Genomic DNA, 12,009 nt, shown 5'->3' with positions numbered 1-12,009 from the left:
TGCCCAGCCAGCAAGAAGGCTGGAGGGGCACAAGAAGTTGGGAGGGGACACAGCCAGGACAGCTGACCCAAACTGGCCAATGGGGTATTCTATACCATGTGATGTCATGCCTAGTATATAAACTGGGGGGGGAGTTGGCCTGGGGGTGGATCACTGCTCGGGGACTAATTGGGCATTGGTCGGTGAGTAGCGAGCAATTACATTGTGCATCACTTGTTTTGTATATTCCAATTCTTGTATTATTATTTTAATTTTATTATTGTTATTATTATCATTATTATTTTCTTCCCTTCTGTTCTATTAAACTGTTCTTATCTCAACCCATGGGTTTTATGGGTTGTTTCCCTGATTGTCTTACCCTTGCCACTGGGTGGGGGTGAAGTGAGTGAGTGGCTGCGTGGTGCTTAGTTGCTGGCTGGGGTTAAACCATGACACCTCCTCTGGCTTACCCTCCAACGGGCTGCAGATGGGGATTTCTGCCCCACATGCCTTGCTCCAGCAGCCACTGCTGGGATCCTCATCTAGGGCAGAACCTGGTGACCCCAATACCATGCCAGCCCCAGCCCACACAACCTGTGTCAGCAGAGCGACGTCAGGACTGGTGACAAGCATCATCACCATTTAGTGCTGACTAAGGTACTTCTGCTGAGATATTGCACTTGCATCACCTCTCCCTCCAAGAAGTGGGGCAGCAACAGTGGCTAATTGCCTCTGCCATCTAGAGCAGTTTCTTCCAGACAGGGCAAGGACGCCCACACTCTGGGGCTGCAGGCACATGTCCCAGCTGTGCACAGTCTCCTGGCTGGAAGGTGAGAAGGGTCACCAGGCATTACTGCCTGCTCAGAAGGGACTGGCCCTGGAGACCTGGGCAACAGAGAGACAAATGCCCCAGAAACAAATGCCCCAGAGACAAATGCCTCTGTGGGTCATTTGGTAAAATGGAGCAAAGCCAGGTCCTGCCTTCCCATGGCCTCCCCAAGACCATCCTTTTCCTGCGTCCATACTGCTAGTGTTAATAAAGAAGAACAAAACTGGCCAGGTCAGGCAGAAGGAAAATAAATTTCTGGAGAAAAGGGGAAGAGCTGGCATGGCTGCCTCAAGGAGCAGCTTCATGGGCACGCATGCCTGCTCTCACCTGTCCAGAGACACTGGCTTCACGGGGGCATAGTCCCAGTCCATTTCTTCAGCTGCAATGTAGTGAGTCCAGGTCACAGGCCTCTCTTTGGCAAAAGAGCGCACTTGGATCACATGGTATGTTTCCTCATCTTCTTCAGGGTAATCCATGTCTTCTGGCTCATCTGACAGCTTCCCCATCTTCACTAGGCGCTCCTCCAGACACTCCTCCACTTTCACAATGGCCTCCATGCCAGCTGGGTTCAGACAAGCCGGGCAGAAAGGGTCACATTGACATGCCAGAACACGTGTGCACTCCCCCAGGCTCTGCTTGGGACATGTCCTCTCCACTACTGTCCCCATCAAATGGGCCATCACATGGGTCAACCTATAACATCCTGGTCACAGGTCAGACTGCATGTGGTTGTAACACTATGGAGCAGGAGGGGCCTTGGAGCTGCAGCACTGGATAGAACCCTGAGCCCGGGCCATCCCCTGAACTTCATTTCCCCTGAGCTCTTGCAGAATAAGGTTACCTTGATGATGGGACAGAATCTGGCAGAACATCCGAAAGGAGCCAGCTGTTCCTGGCATGGTCTGGGCTGTGAGATATGTGGCAGGAGAGATTTCTAGGCTGCTGAGACGGTGGCTTCTCACCAGGAAAGTGTGGGCTTCGAAGAAGATGGAGTGGACTTCTGGCCCAGTGCCCAACCCGATCACATGCCAGTGGACCTGCTTCTTGAGGCACAGTGTGAGACCTGCCAGGAGAGAAGGACAGCATCCAGGAGTCAGCACTGCATCCATCCCTTGTTCCCACTCTTGGTGTCATGGACTCAGAGCCTGACATGTGCTGAGTCCCCTGTACCACAAGGTGGTCGCTTCAGACTGGAGAAGTCTCATGTGAATGTGGACTGTCTGAGCAAAACAGAGGCACAGGCCACATCATCCCTCTGAGATAAGACTAGGTTTACAGAGTGGGGGGCTTTGGCAAAGGCTTTGGGAGGCATGCTGATGGGACCTTATAGCGGGATGCAGTGGAAAAAGAGGTAGATGTGCTCCTTGACTCTATAAACAGGGGAATCGGGAACTGGAGAGGGGAATAATTTGTTTGATCACAACACTGAAAAACCTGATACTTAAACATTGCATCTGGGGCAGGGGTCCAGCACGTCCTCAGCAGTAGTTGAAATACCGCAAAAAGGGCAGAGAGAGGTCACCAGGATTATCTGAAGGCTGGAGAAAGTTCCTTCCTCTGAGAGATTCAAAGAGCTCAGTGTGCTTAGGAAATGGGAGAGGACTTGACTGCACTGTAAAAATATTTTCCTGGGGAGAAATTAAGAGTGTGCTGAAGGGCTCTGTAATCTGGCAGTGAAGTGAATAACAAGAACAAGTTCCTGGAAGCTGAAGCCAAACAAAGTCAAATACAGAGTCAACCACTTGTTTTTGGCACTGAGTGTGATAGGTGACTGGAACAGATCCCAAGAGCCCAGGAGGAGACAGGGTGGAGGCTCTGTCCCAAGGCCCTCAGCTCTCCATTGCCACCTCTCCATCAGACACCTCTCAGGCCAGGTCCTGTAGCCAGACAGGGGGTTGCTGGGTGGAGGTGGATATCTTCTCAACAGGAAAGCCACTGTGCAGCTACAGTGGCTGACCATGAGGTCTACTCAGGTCTTAAGCTCCATGGATCTACCAGGACAGGGAATTCACGTGAGTTTTGCTTTTGCCTTTTATTAGAGAATGCCCAGACCCAGGTGGGAGGTTTCAGGGTGTGGTTCACCAAGGTGGCTTATGGTAATGACTCTCGTGACAGTGCTTCCCAGTTTGCCTTGGAGATTCTTCACTCTCAGGCAGCTTTGGACCTTCTCCCAGAAGAACATCAGAAAATGCCAACTTTCGTCTTCACTGAGACCACAAATGGCCTTTTCTTTTGCTTTTCTGGAGAAAAGGAGGCTGAGGGGAGACCTTATCACTCTCTACAATTACCTGAAAGGAGGTTGTAGTGAGGTGGGTGTCTGTCTCTTCTCCCAAGTAGCAAGTGATAGGACAAGAGGAAAAGGCCTCAAGTTGCTCCAGGGGAGGTTTAGATTGGATATTAGGAAAAATGTCTTCAATGAAAGTATTATCAAGCACTGGCACAGGCTTCTCAGGGAAGTGGTTGAGTCACCATCCCTGGAGGTATTTAAAAGACATGTAGATGTGGCACTTAGGGACATGGCTTAGTGGTGGACTTGGCAGTGAAAGGCTTATGGTTGGACTTGATGATCTTAAAGGTCTTTTCCAACTTAAATGATTCTATTCCCCAAATCCTAGAGGTGTGTTGCCACAGCCAGGCTAGTGAGAGCTGAATTTTCCCATCAACACTACCTCCAGCCTCATTCACAAGGCTACAAGAGATGAAACTCTTTGCTACCAGCACTATTCCTGGAGACCAAGAAGGAGGTCAGCTGCGATGGCAACACAGACAGCTGGAAACAGGTCATGGCCCAATGTAAATGGGCAAGGCAGATCAAAGAGTTGAGATGCGATAGTTTCTCTGGGGTGAACACAGCCTAACAGATCCATCACCTGGAAACACCTCTTGATGTCCCTTCTTGCATCCTTTCACAAGCTATCTCACAGACCTGGCTACACCCCTGTTCCTAGCACCTCCCATGCCCTCTGTCCCTGTCCTGTACTCACCAGGCAATGAGCCATTGATGTAGCCATTGATGGTGTGCAGCTCTGTCCTGTTGTAAGGCAGGGGCTGAGGACCTGCTGGGGAGCTGGGTTCAGTGTACCAGCTTTTCCCTGTGGAGAGAGGAGGATGCAGTCAGCTTTCACTTGAGAGCATTTCGAATAAAAAGGAAACCTTCCCACTGGGGTGAAACAGTATAAAAGCCAAAATCCAGGGAGGTCAAATGTGTGGTGCCTGTTGGAAATCCACAGCAGACCTGGCCATGGCTCTGCATGAATGTGGTGGTGACCATTCCACATGACGAGGCATAACTCCCCACAGCTTTAGCCTGTGTAATGGGAACAAGACCAGGGCATGGGATGGGGGAGCTGGGGGGGCCTGCAAGCTCCCTGCATCTGGGGAACTGAAGAAGGAGTGTCAGTACTGCACCAGGAGCACATTGGTTGGGGAGGCTGTATAAGGCTTAAACCCTCAGGAGGCAGTGTGGGAGCTGAGCAGCTGTGCTCACACCATGGCCAAAGCATGCACCCTGGACCAAGCTGAATTCAAGGTCTTGACACCAGACAGCAGGGTAGTTACCTTCATCAAACACTGCAAAGAGCATTACAAACTCTTGCCGCATGTCCTCGTTCCCATCGTTCGCCAGGGTGCCTGCAAGATGCCACAGGATGCATCTCTTTATAGGTCAGCAAGTACCATGCCCGTCTCCCAGAAAATTCCCTTCGTGCCCTCCAAGAACTGGTAAATCAAGGACAGGCTGTGGATTGCTTTTGTCACTTCTCACAACTGGCACAGCCCTGTTTCCAGCCTTGCAGTCCCCAAAAGCCCATGGTTGAGAGGCAGCTGCACTCAGAATGCATCAAAAGGTCAGTTTGTGCTGCCTTCCACTTGAAGGCTCTCAGGATCCACTTAGTCACCTGGAAGAACCCATTTTATCTAGACCCTCATCAGCACCATTGTCTGTGTGCGCTCATTGCTCATCGTCTAGACTTCGCTTAGTGGAGAAACTGCTTCTGGTGAGACACTGGAGCCTGCAGACAGTGCCCTGGGAGGAGGTGACTCGTGCCCATTCCTCTTCAGTGACTACAGAGGGGTCTAGACAACTACCTCCAGGAGCTGGCTCAACCAGGGGTGACGAATCGCACCCCAGGTACACTTCTTGGTGCCTTGCATCCAGCAAGTATTAACAGCCAGGATTTCATCACCTCCATGTTTACTGAAGGAAGAGGAGCAGGCACAGGTACTGTGGACCAGGCAGTGCCCCAGGTGTCCTGCCTGTCTCCTGCCTCATCCTTAACCTTGCAGATACAAACTTCCCTCTAGTTCTTCTGACAAAACCCTGTTTGACAAAGCACCCTGGCTGACACTGAACTATCACAGCTTGGTGAAGCTCTGAAGGAAAGACAAACATTTATGCCTCCATAGCAATTCACCTTAGATAAGGTTCAGATACAAGGTAGGAGATTTCATCTGTGGTCTGAAATCTTGCAAAGGAAAGAAGCAACTGATTTCTCTCCAATAGGGAAAGCCAAAGTGTGTTTGGCTTCTGCACTGGGAATAGACTCTTTGATGAAAGGGCCAAACCCCAGAAGTGCTGTTGTTGACCACAGCTTACTCACTCCACTGCTATGTTCAGCCTCTTTTGAATTTTCTGCTTTTCAGTTCACGATTGCATGTAACCTGTCCCCATCCTGTGCTGTCCTTACCAGGTCGGCACACGAGCAGAGCTCCAATCAAACCGGAGTTGATGTCCTTCACACTGTCAGTGTTGGAAGAGTAGGAGTGGGTCAGGCATGGTGAGTCACCATCCGTTGGGCCCTTGTTTTCCTGGATTTCCCAGATGTATGTGTGTGTCTTCCCCGGATCCACCCTGTCACCCTCCTTCTCTGGCTGGCTGGTCTCATCCTCATACCCTGCACCTAAAGCCAAAGAACAGGCAAATGTCACTGAAGATTCATCCCCAACACACCGTAGCTACAGAAATGCCTCTTCCCCCAACCCAGAGCACAGCCTCCCTCCACCCCAGCCCCCGGGGCCAGCCCAACTCCCACCAGTGATGGCTGGTCTCAGGGCAGTGAGCAGAGCTGTGCTGGAGACTTGCTTGTTGGGCTGTGCACCCACCACCTGCCCTGATGCTGGAGGGCACAGCCATCCTGGCCCTAAGCATCCAACCTCAGGTTTAACCTAGGTATTACCTCTATAACTGATATGGGTTTGCTCTGGGCTATTTGCTCATCTCAGCTTATGTCTGGGCTGGGCGTGGTCTTGTTGCTGCCCCAGGCTAAGCCATCTCTCTGACTGTCCTCGTAGATGGACCTGAATAGCAGGGTCAGAGAGGGACGTGCTCCCTCCTGGCAGGCAGGTAGCAGAGCAGGAGGTGCTGTGCAAGGGCTTGCAGCACCTTGCTATTGCCTGACTTACCCTCTGACGCCTTCCAGTAGGACACCCCGACGGCGTGGAGGTTGTATGGGCGAGAGGCCAGGTTCTTAAACATGACGACCACCGTGTCATAGACTTCTGCTCGGATGGTGGGGCCCAGGAGACCTGAAGGGGGAAGACAACAAGGTCAGGCAGCTGGGGTCAGGCAGCTCACACCTATGGCCCCAAAAGGTCTTGGCTTTCCACCTGCACAGTTAGTGGTTGTCCCTCGCATAGTGTGGCACCATCAACTGCTCTGGCACCAGCAAGGCTACCTGCATCCCCAGCAGCTCTGCCATACTGGGACTCCACCCAGGTGCTTTCCCATCGCTGGCCAAGGGGCCACCATCACCCAACCCCAGATGAGTTTGGCCGCTGTCAAGGAGATCTAGGGCTCACCACGCTGCAGGTGCTTCTTACCCATCCACGCTGGCTTGGGCTTGGGCTGTGTGAACGAGGCATCAGGATACTCCACAAACACGGCCTTCCTGTACCGGGGAGGGACATCAAGTATGGGGTGCCGTGGGTCTGGGTGCCCTGACACACTGCAGAAGGAAGGAAAAGCCAAGGCTGATTGCACAGCCCCGTCCATGTATGGGCAGCAGCCATCCTCTTCCTCCCCTCCCCACCAGTTTGCCTGTACCATGCCAGCCCTAGAAATTTCTCACCCTGTTGTGTCCTTTGGGTTTCCTGACAACCCACAGGTGTGTTTGGAAACATTTTGCTCAGCTCACAGATGACAACATGGCAGTGATTAATGCTGTGGTGTTAGTCATGATGGAAGAAGACAGAAGGGCAGGAGGCACAGAGCTGTACCCAGCTGCAGCTGGGAGTGGCCACAGCCGCAGGCATTGCGGCCAGCCTCCTGCCTCGTGCCTTGCCTGGCTTCATGCTTCCCCACCAGCAGAGACCTCAGGCACTGGTAGTGCTGTGATAGCAGTGCCATGGTGGCCTCCGTCCCACAGCCACCCCCCACACCATCCCCAGCACCTTCAGGTGTGGCAGACACATCACATCACACACATAGCTTCAAGCATCCTCCTGAGCTCCCCCTGGGAAAGAGCCTGTGTCAGGCTGCATGGCAGGTCGTGGCAGTTTGCTCTGCAGTCTGAGCAATGTCCCCACATTTGTTTCTTTTCTGACCAAACTGGGATTTATAGCCACCCCTAAAAAACTACTCCCTGCAGCAGTGGGATAAAGGAGCCTTGAACGTATTTCACCCCACTTATCTCTGCTGGCCACTTTCTATCTGTAAGCAGCTTAACAAATTCATTTTCCAAAAGGAATCCAGCACGTTTATCAGGATAACAAAGCCATGAATTTCTCCAGGGATTTTAGATGCTGGCTTATCAGCCCCAGGACTGAGACCATTTCCAGTAATCACACAGAATGCTTCCAGCCTTGTTTTGTTTGGAGCAAAAGCCAGGTGGTATTTTCCTCCCTCTGAAGAAGCATTGCTCGCCCCTTCTGACTAAGCCTTCATTCAAGCAGCAGTTCCCTTTGCGACTCTTCCTCAAAAGGAAGAGGAAGGAGTCAGAGTGACTCAAATTTAGGAAAAGGCGACGCACGCTCACCCTCATGCTGCCAGCTGGAAGTCACCAGCAGCCAGATGATGCTGTGGGGAGAGCAGGGTTCACCTCCCTGGTGGCAGAGCAGGATGGGCACCCACGAAAACCCCACATGCGCCCAGCTCCCACCTTTCCCACCATGGCTATAACCCCGTGTTTGGGCTGGCAGGAAGCCCCCAGCAGACACGGCCCCAGTGAACAGGGCCACTGCATTCAGCTGACTTTGCCCACGAGCTGTTACCACTCCTGCTCGATGGCTGTAGGGTCTGGACCAAGCTTTGCTCTCCAGGGTGACCCCATGCTGGGAGGTGGCAGTGCTGCATGGTCACTGGCACTGGGCTGTCCACTGTCGGGAAGCTGTGCCTTAATCTCTGACTCAAAGAAAGCCCAACTTTGAAAATACATCCCTGAGATATGAGGGTCTGGTCCTGCTAATTCTGTAGTATACAAGGCAGAAATCCTCTGAAGCCAGGGGGATTTTGCTGGCATGCAGGGGCATGGCCAGGAGGAGACTTGGTGACACCAGGGCTCAGCACTGGGTCCCAGCTGGCATGGCAGAGCCTGACGGCCTTTGTAGGGGATGAGGAGGCAGAGTTCAGTGCAGGGACATCTGATCCAAGTGCTTCTGGCCAGTCCTCTGCACTTGGGGTCCCCATGGACTTCCAACCCCAAGGGCGGCTGAAGCCAAGGCAGGGAGATAAGTTCCTGGCGCCTTCAATCAGCATTGTTAGCCGCACTATCTGTTCATCTCTCAGAGCCGGGAGACTGCCAAGATAAACACCCTGCACTGCTGAAGCACTCAAACATGGGCTGCTGCTATGTGGCTGCCAGCTCCAATCCCTGGGGCCATCACAGGACGTGTTGGTCCTGACTCTGACTCTGCTGGTAGGGTTGTGTTTGGGAGGAAGAGAAACTGAAATCATGGGGAAGGCATAAGCAGCTCTGGCCTGGTGTGCCATAGCCCTTTCATTTGTCAGAGCCTTCCACAAACGTGCCAGAGAAATCACTGAATACATTCAGGGGCTTTGGATGTCCTGCCTGGAGGTGCACCCTTGGGGGTTGCCATGAGATACTGGTACCATGAGGGGGAACAGGTGGAGCAGAAGACACCCTATGCACAGCTTGGAGGCATCCTAGCTCCAGTAGCAGCTCTGCTCCTGCCACACTCTCCTGGCTTGCTCCTGCATGCCCCTTCTCCCCAGCCTGGCTGTTTACCTGTGCCCTCCCAGAGCAGGGGGAACCCGGCTGAGGCTGCAGGACCAGGGAAAAAGCACCATCATCCAGCTGGGAACACCTATGCCAAGCAAACCCTTGTTCCCACCATAGCTCCGCCAGAAGCCACGCTGCCCTGGCACACCCTGCCTCTCCAGGGTGGAGCACACCACCAAGTCCCTCTGAGAAAGCCAGAGTTATCTTTCTCCATTTTAGAGAAGGACAAGTGATCTCAGACTGCCTGCCGATGCCCTGCTCATCCCCAGGGCAGAGCCAGGTCCCTGAGTCTCTCCTGGGTCAGAAACGGTGTGCAAGCATGTCATTAAAGCCAGTGCCAAAATGGAAAGCCACAGGGTTGAATTAACAGCATGAGTGACCTCACCTCCACTGAGGCCTAATGGATCTGAGTGCAATGTTAGTAAAAGCAGGGCAGGGGGGGCATTAGTAAAACAGGGGGGTGCTGGATGCCATTTTCCTACTGAAGTAACCAAAGGCGGGAAAACAATGTAACTCTGATACAGTGATGATGGCAGCTAGTCAGGTTGACTGGGATCATCACTGGAGCCTGATCACAGCTCCTCGCTGCTCAAGCCAGTGTGGGTCTGAGATGGGGCCATGGGCTCACATCACCCCAGCACAGAGCCTGGGGAAAAGGGTGTGGCAGCAGGGTGGAGTGAAGGGGTATAGCTTGATCCACAGGGGATGTAGCCATCCAGCTCTGCTCCTCATGCTGAGCTCAGAGCAGCCCATTCACAGCCATGAGTGTCCAAGCCAGCTGCGTCTCCAGATAATACCATCCTGATGCCTGAGCAATGCAACTGCCACTTTTCCTTTCTACTCCAAAGTATTTGGGAAAGCCCACTATGCCTTCCTCCCTCTTGTGACTGTGTACAAACACCATTCTTTGACCAAACACTAAAAATTATTTTCATTCCCTAAAGGAAAAATTTCAGCCCCAGCAATGTAATGTACACAAAGGTATAAATAACTAAAGCTGCATTTTACCAGGGGCAGACGCAGTGGAGAGCCTTTGTTGCTCTGAGTTATGTCATGGGGCCACAGCCAACCTCCCCCTGCAGCCCCTAGGCAGGGAGGCACAGGACCCCATCTCCCCTCACATCTCCCCAAAGCTCCCATGATACAGAGCAGAAGAGAAAGCACAGCTGGAGAACCAGCTCTTGCCTCTGGGCCATACTTTAAAGGGTCACAGGCAAATGGCATTAAGGTAAAGCAGTGCAGTAGTGCAGAGCAGGTCTGCATTTCTCTCTGCAGATTTAGTCCACCTGTGCATTATCAGGGGTTGCATTTAGTGACTCCTCATTGCACTGAAATACCCATTCCCAGCTGTACCAGCAGCTCAGTGTACTCACTGTGCCAGGTTGCCCCCATGCACCTGTCTGCCTGGACCCGAGCTTACAGTGCTGTGCATGCCAGGGTAGCAGAACACCCATAGCAGGCTGCTGGAATTGCAATAGAAAGAGCTTTACCCTGCAGGCGCTTGCAGCACGGAGAGCAGGTCGCTGTGTGTGTAGTCCCAGGCAGTTTCCACTGCACCGATGTAGTATCTTCTGACTTTGCTGATGCCCTCCCCAACCAGGCAGAGGAACAGGAGATTGTGCAGGGCTCCCACCAGCATCATGCCTGCTGGCTGGGAACCACTCTGGCTTCAGAAGGAAAAGTGAAAAGGAAGGAATGAAAACGCAAAGAGGAGAGAAAAGCCTTTATCTTCTCATCCAGCTGTTGTAATCCACAGGAGACAATGACTTAAAGCCAGCACCCAGAGGCTCAGTCAGAGCTCTGGAGAGTTTCCCAAAGACATCAGGAGAGGAATCACTTGAGTGAGTTAATGCAAAGAGGAGTGTGTGAGCGACTGACTCCCCCTCTCTTCCTCTAGGGTGGCAATGACAGGAGGAGAGGAAAAAACAAAAGGAAAAGGGAGGGCAAGGGCAGCGGTAAGCTCTGCTGAAGGACCCAGCTGGCTTGGTGTCCTGGCCCGTGTCCAGGAGTGAGGTGAGAACAGGGAGGGTTGCAGAGGAAGGGGAATTTAGGTGCGGCCTCTGCCTGGTCCCACCTTCCCTCTCACCGCAGAGGAGAAGGAGGAGAGTGGGTAGCAGGCCAGCGCTCTGCTGCTGCTTCTGGCACAGGAGCCTTTATTTCCCCCACTGGTCAGTCTGGGCTTGTGTCTAGGGCTGGAGTCCCCCAGGGAGCTGGCAGCTGCCTTCTGTACCTGGTAGCCCGCATAGTTGAGGAAATGGCAATTTATGGGAAAATTTGCCTTCAGGATGCAGATGGCTTATTGCTATGAAGCAGAAGAGGCTGCCCTGTGCCCCCCAGTGCTTGGAGCCTGCAGGGCATTTTGTATCTGCAGGGACAGGGCTGGAGGTGAGGAAATAGCCAGGGATGCACATATGCATGTACATATGTGTAGTGTATCCCTGTCCCCTGGGTGCCTGCACCCCAAGCAGTGATGATTTAGCCACACAATCTCACTTCCAGCCGCATGGGAGGAAGAGGGTCGGGGTGATCCCTGGGAGTCCCCCTCCCACCAGCTGCTCCTCACTTCTCTTGTCTCAGTGTCCTGCAGAACAGCTCAGAGAAGATGCACTGAAACGTTTTTTTTGCAAACTTCTTCCATTTTAAACTCACAAATTTTCAATGTTTCTTTTTAAAAGCCCAGGAAATCCCCCACCACCCACCCCCAAATGCACACACACGTGCTCACACATACACGCTGGCACATGGTTCTCCCTTGGCTCACAAAGGCAGGAAGGTGAGGAGGAACACCCTGCATGGTTCCAGTGTCCACTAGGCAAGTGAGGTGGGGAAATGTCCCATAAATGATGCTGTAGGGCAGCAGGAGTGCAACCGGGGCAGTGACCTGTTTGGTGACAGTCCCAGTGTGTGCAGAAGCATCCATGTGACAGGTCTTGGTGCCTGGCCAACAGAGGGAGGCGGTGGGGATGGTGGAGGGATGGGTGTTTTGAGATCCCAGATGTGAATCCTTAGTGCGGGGCAGATGGGATG

The 12,009-nt window shown here is 52.8% G+C and overlaps 2 protein-coding genes across 6 annotated transcripts in view; one reads left to right on the top strand and one right to left on the bottom strand.

Annotated features, from left to right (window-relative positions):
- Positions 1–10,862, bottom strand: part of F8 (coagulation factor VIII) — a 28,359-nt gene extending 17,497 nt beyond the window's left edge. For 4 of the 5 annotated variants that reach the window (XM_049827690.1, XM_049827691.1, XM_049827693.1 and 1 more), the window contains exons 1-8: positions 10,473–10,862; positions 6,626–6,750; positions 6,209–6,331; positions 5,494–5,706; positions 4,367–4,438; positions 3,793–3,900; positions 1,650–1,871; positions 1,136–1,370 (exon numbers count right to left, since the gene is read on the bottom strand). In XM_049827690.1, coding sequence (XP_049683647.1) covers positions 1,136–1,370; positions 1,650–1,871; positions 3,793–3,900; positions 4,367–4,438; positions 5,494–5,706; positions 6,209–6,331; positions 6,626–6,750; positions 10,473–10,624 — 1,250 coding nt within the window. In that variant the 5' untranslated portion in view covers positions 10,625–10,862. The remainder of the gene's footprint in view (positions 1–1,135; positions 1,371–1,649; positions 1,872–3,792; positions 3,901–4,366; positions 4,439–5,493; positions 5,707–6,208; positions 6,332–6,625; positions 6,751–10,472) is intronic. The other variant, XM_049827692.1, reaches the window with a different exon arrangement.
- TRMT2B (tRNA methyltransferase 2 homolog B) overlaps positions 1–12,009 on the top strand; it is a 233,711-nt gene that overhangs the window by 66,137 nt on the left and 155,565 nt on the right. The gene's annotated exons all lie outside the window — the stretch shown is intronic.

This window comes from Accipiter gentilis, chromosome 24 (assembly GCF_929443795.1).
Source record: "Accipiter gentilis chromosome 24, bAccGen1.1, whole genome shotgun sequence".
NCBI classification, from domain to species: domain Eukaryota; kingdom Metazoa; phylum Chordata; class Aves; order Accipitriformes; family Accipitridae; genus Astur; species Astur gentilis.
The sequence above is the reverse complement of the archived record's forward strand: the minus strand, read 5'-3'. Positions and strand labels throughout refer to the sequence as shown.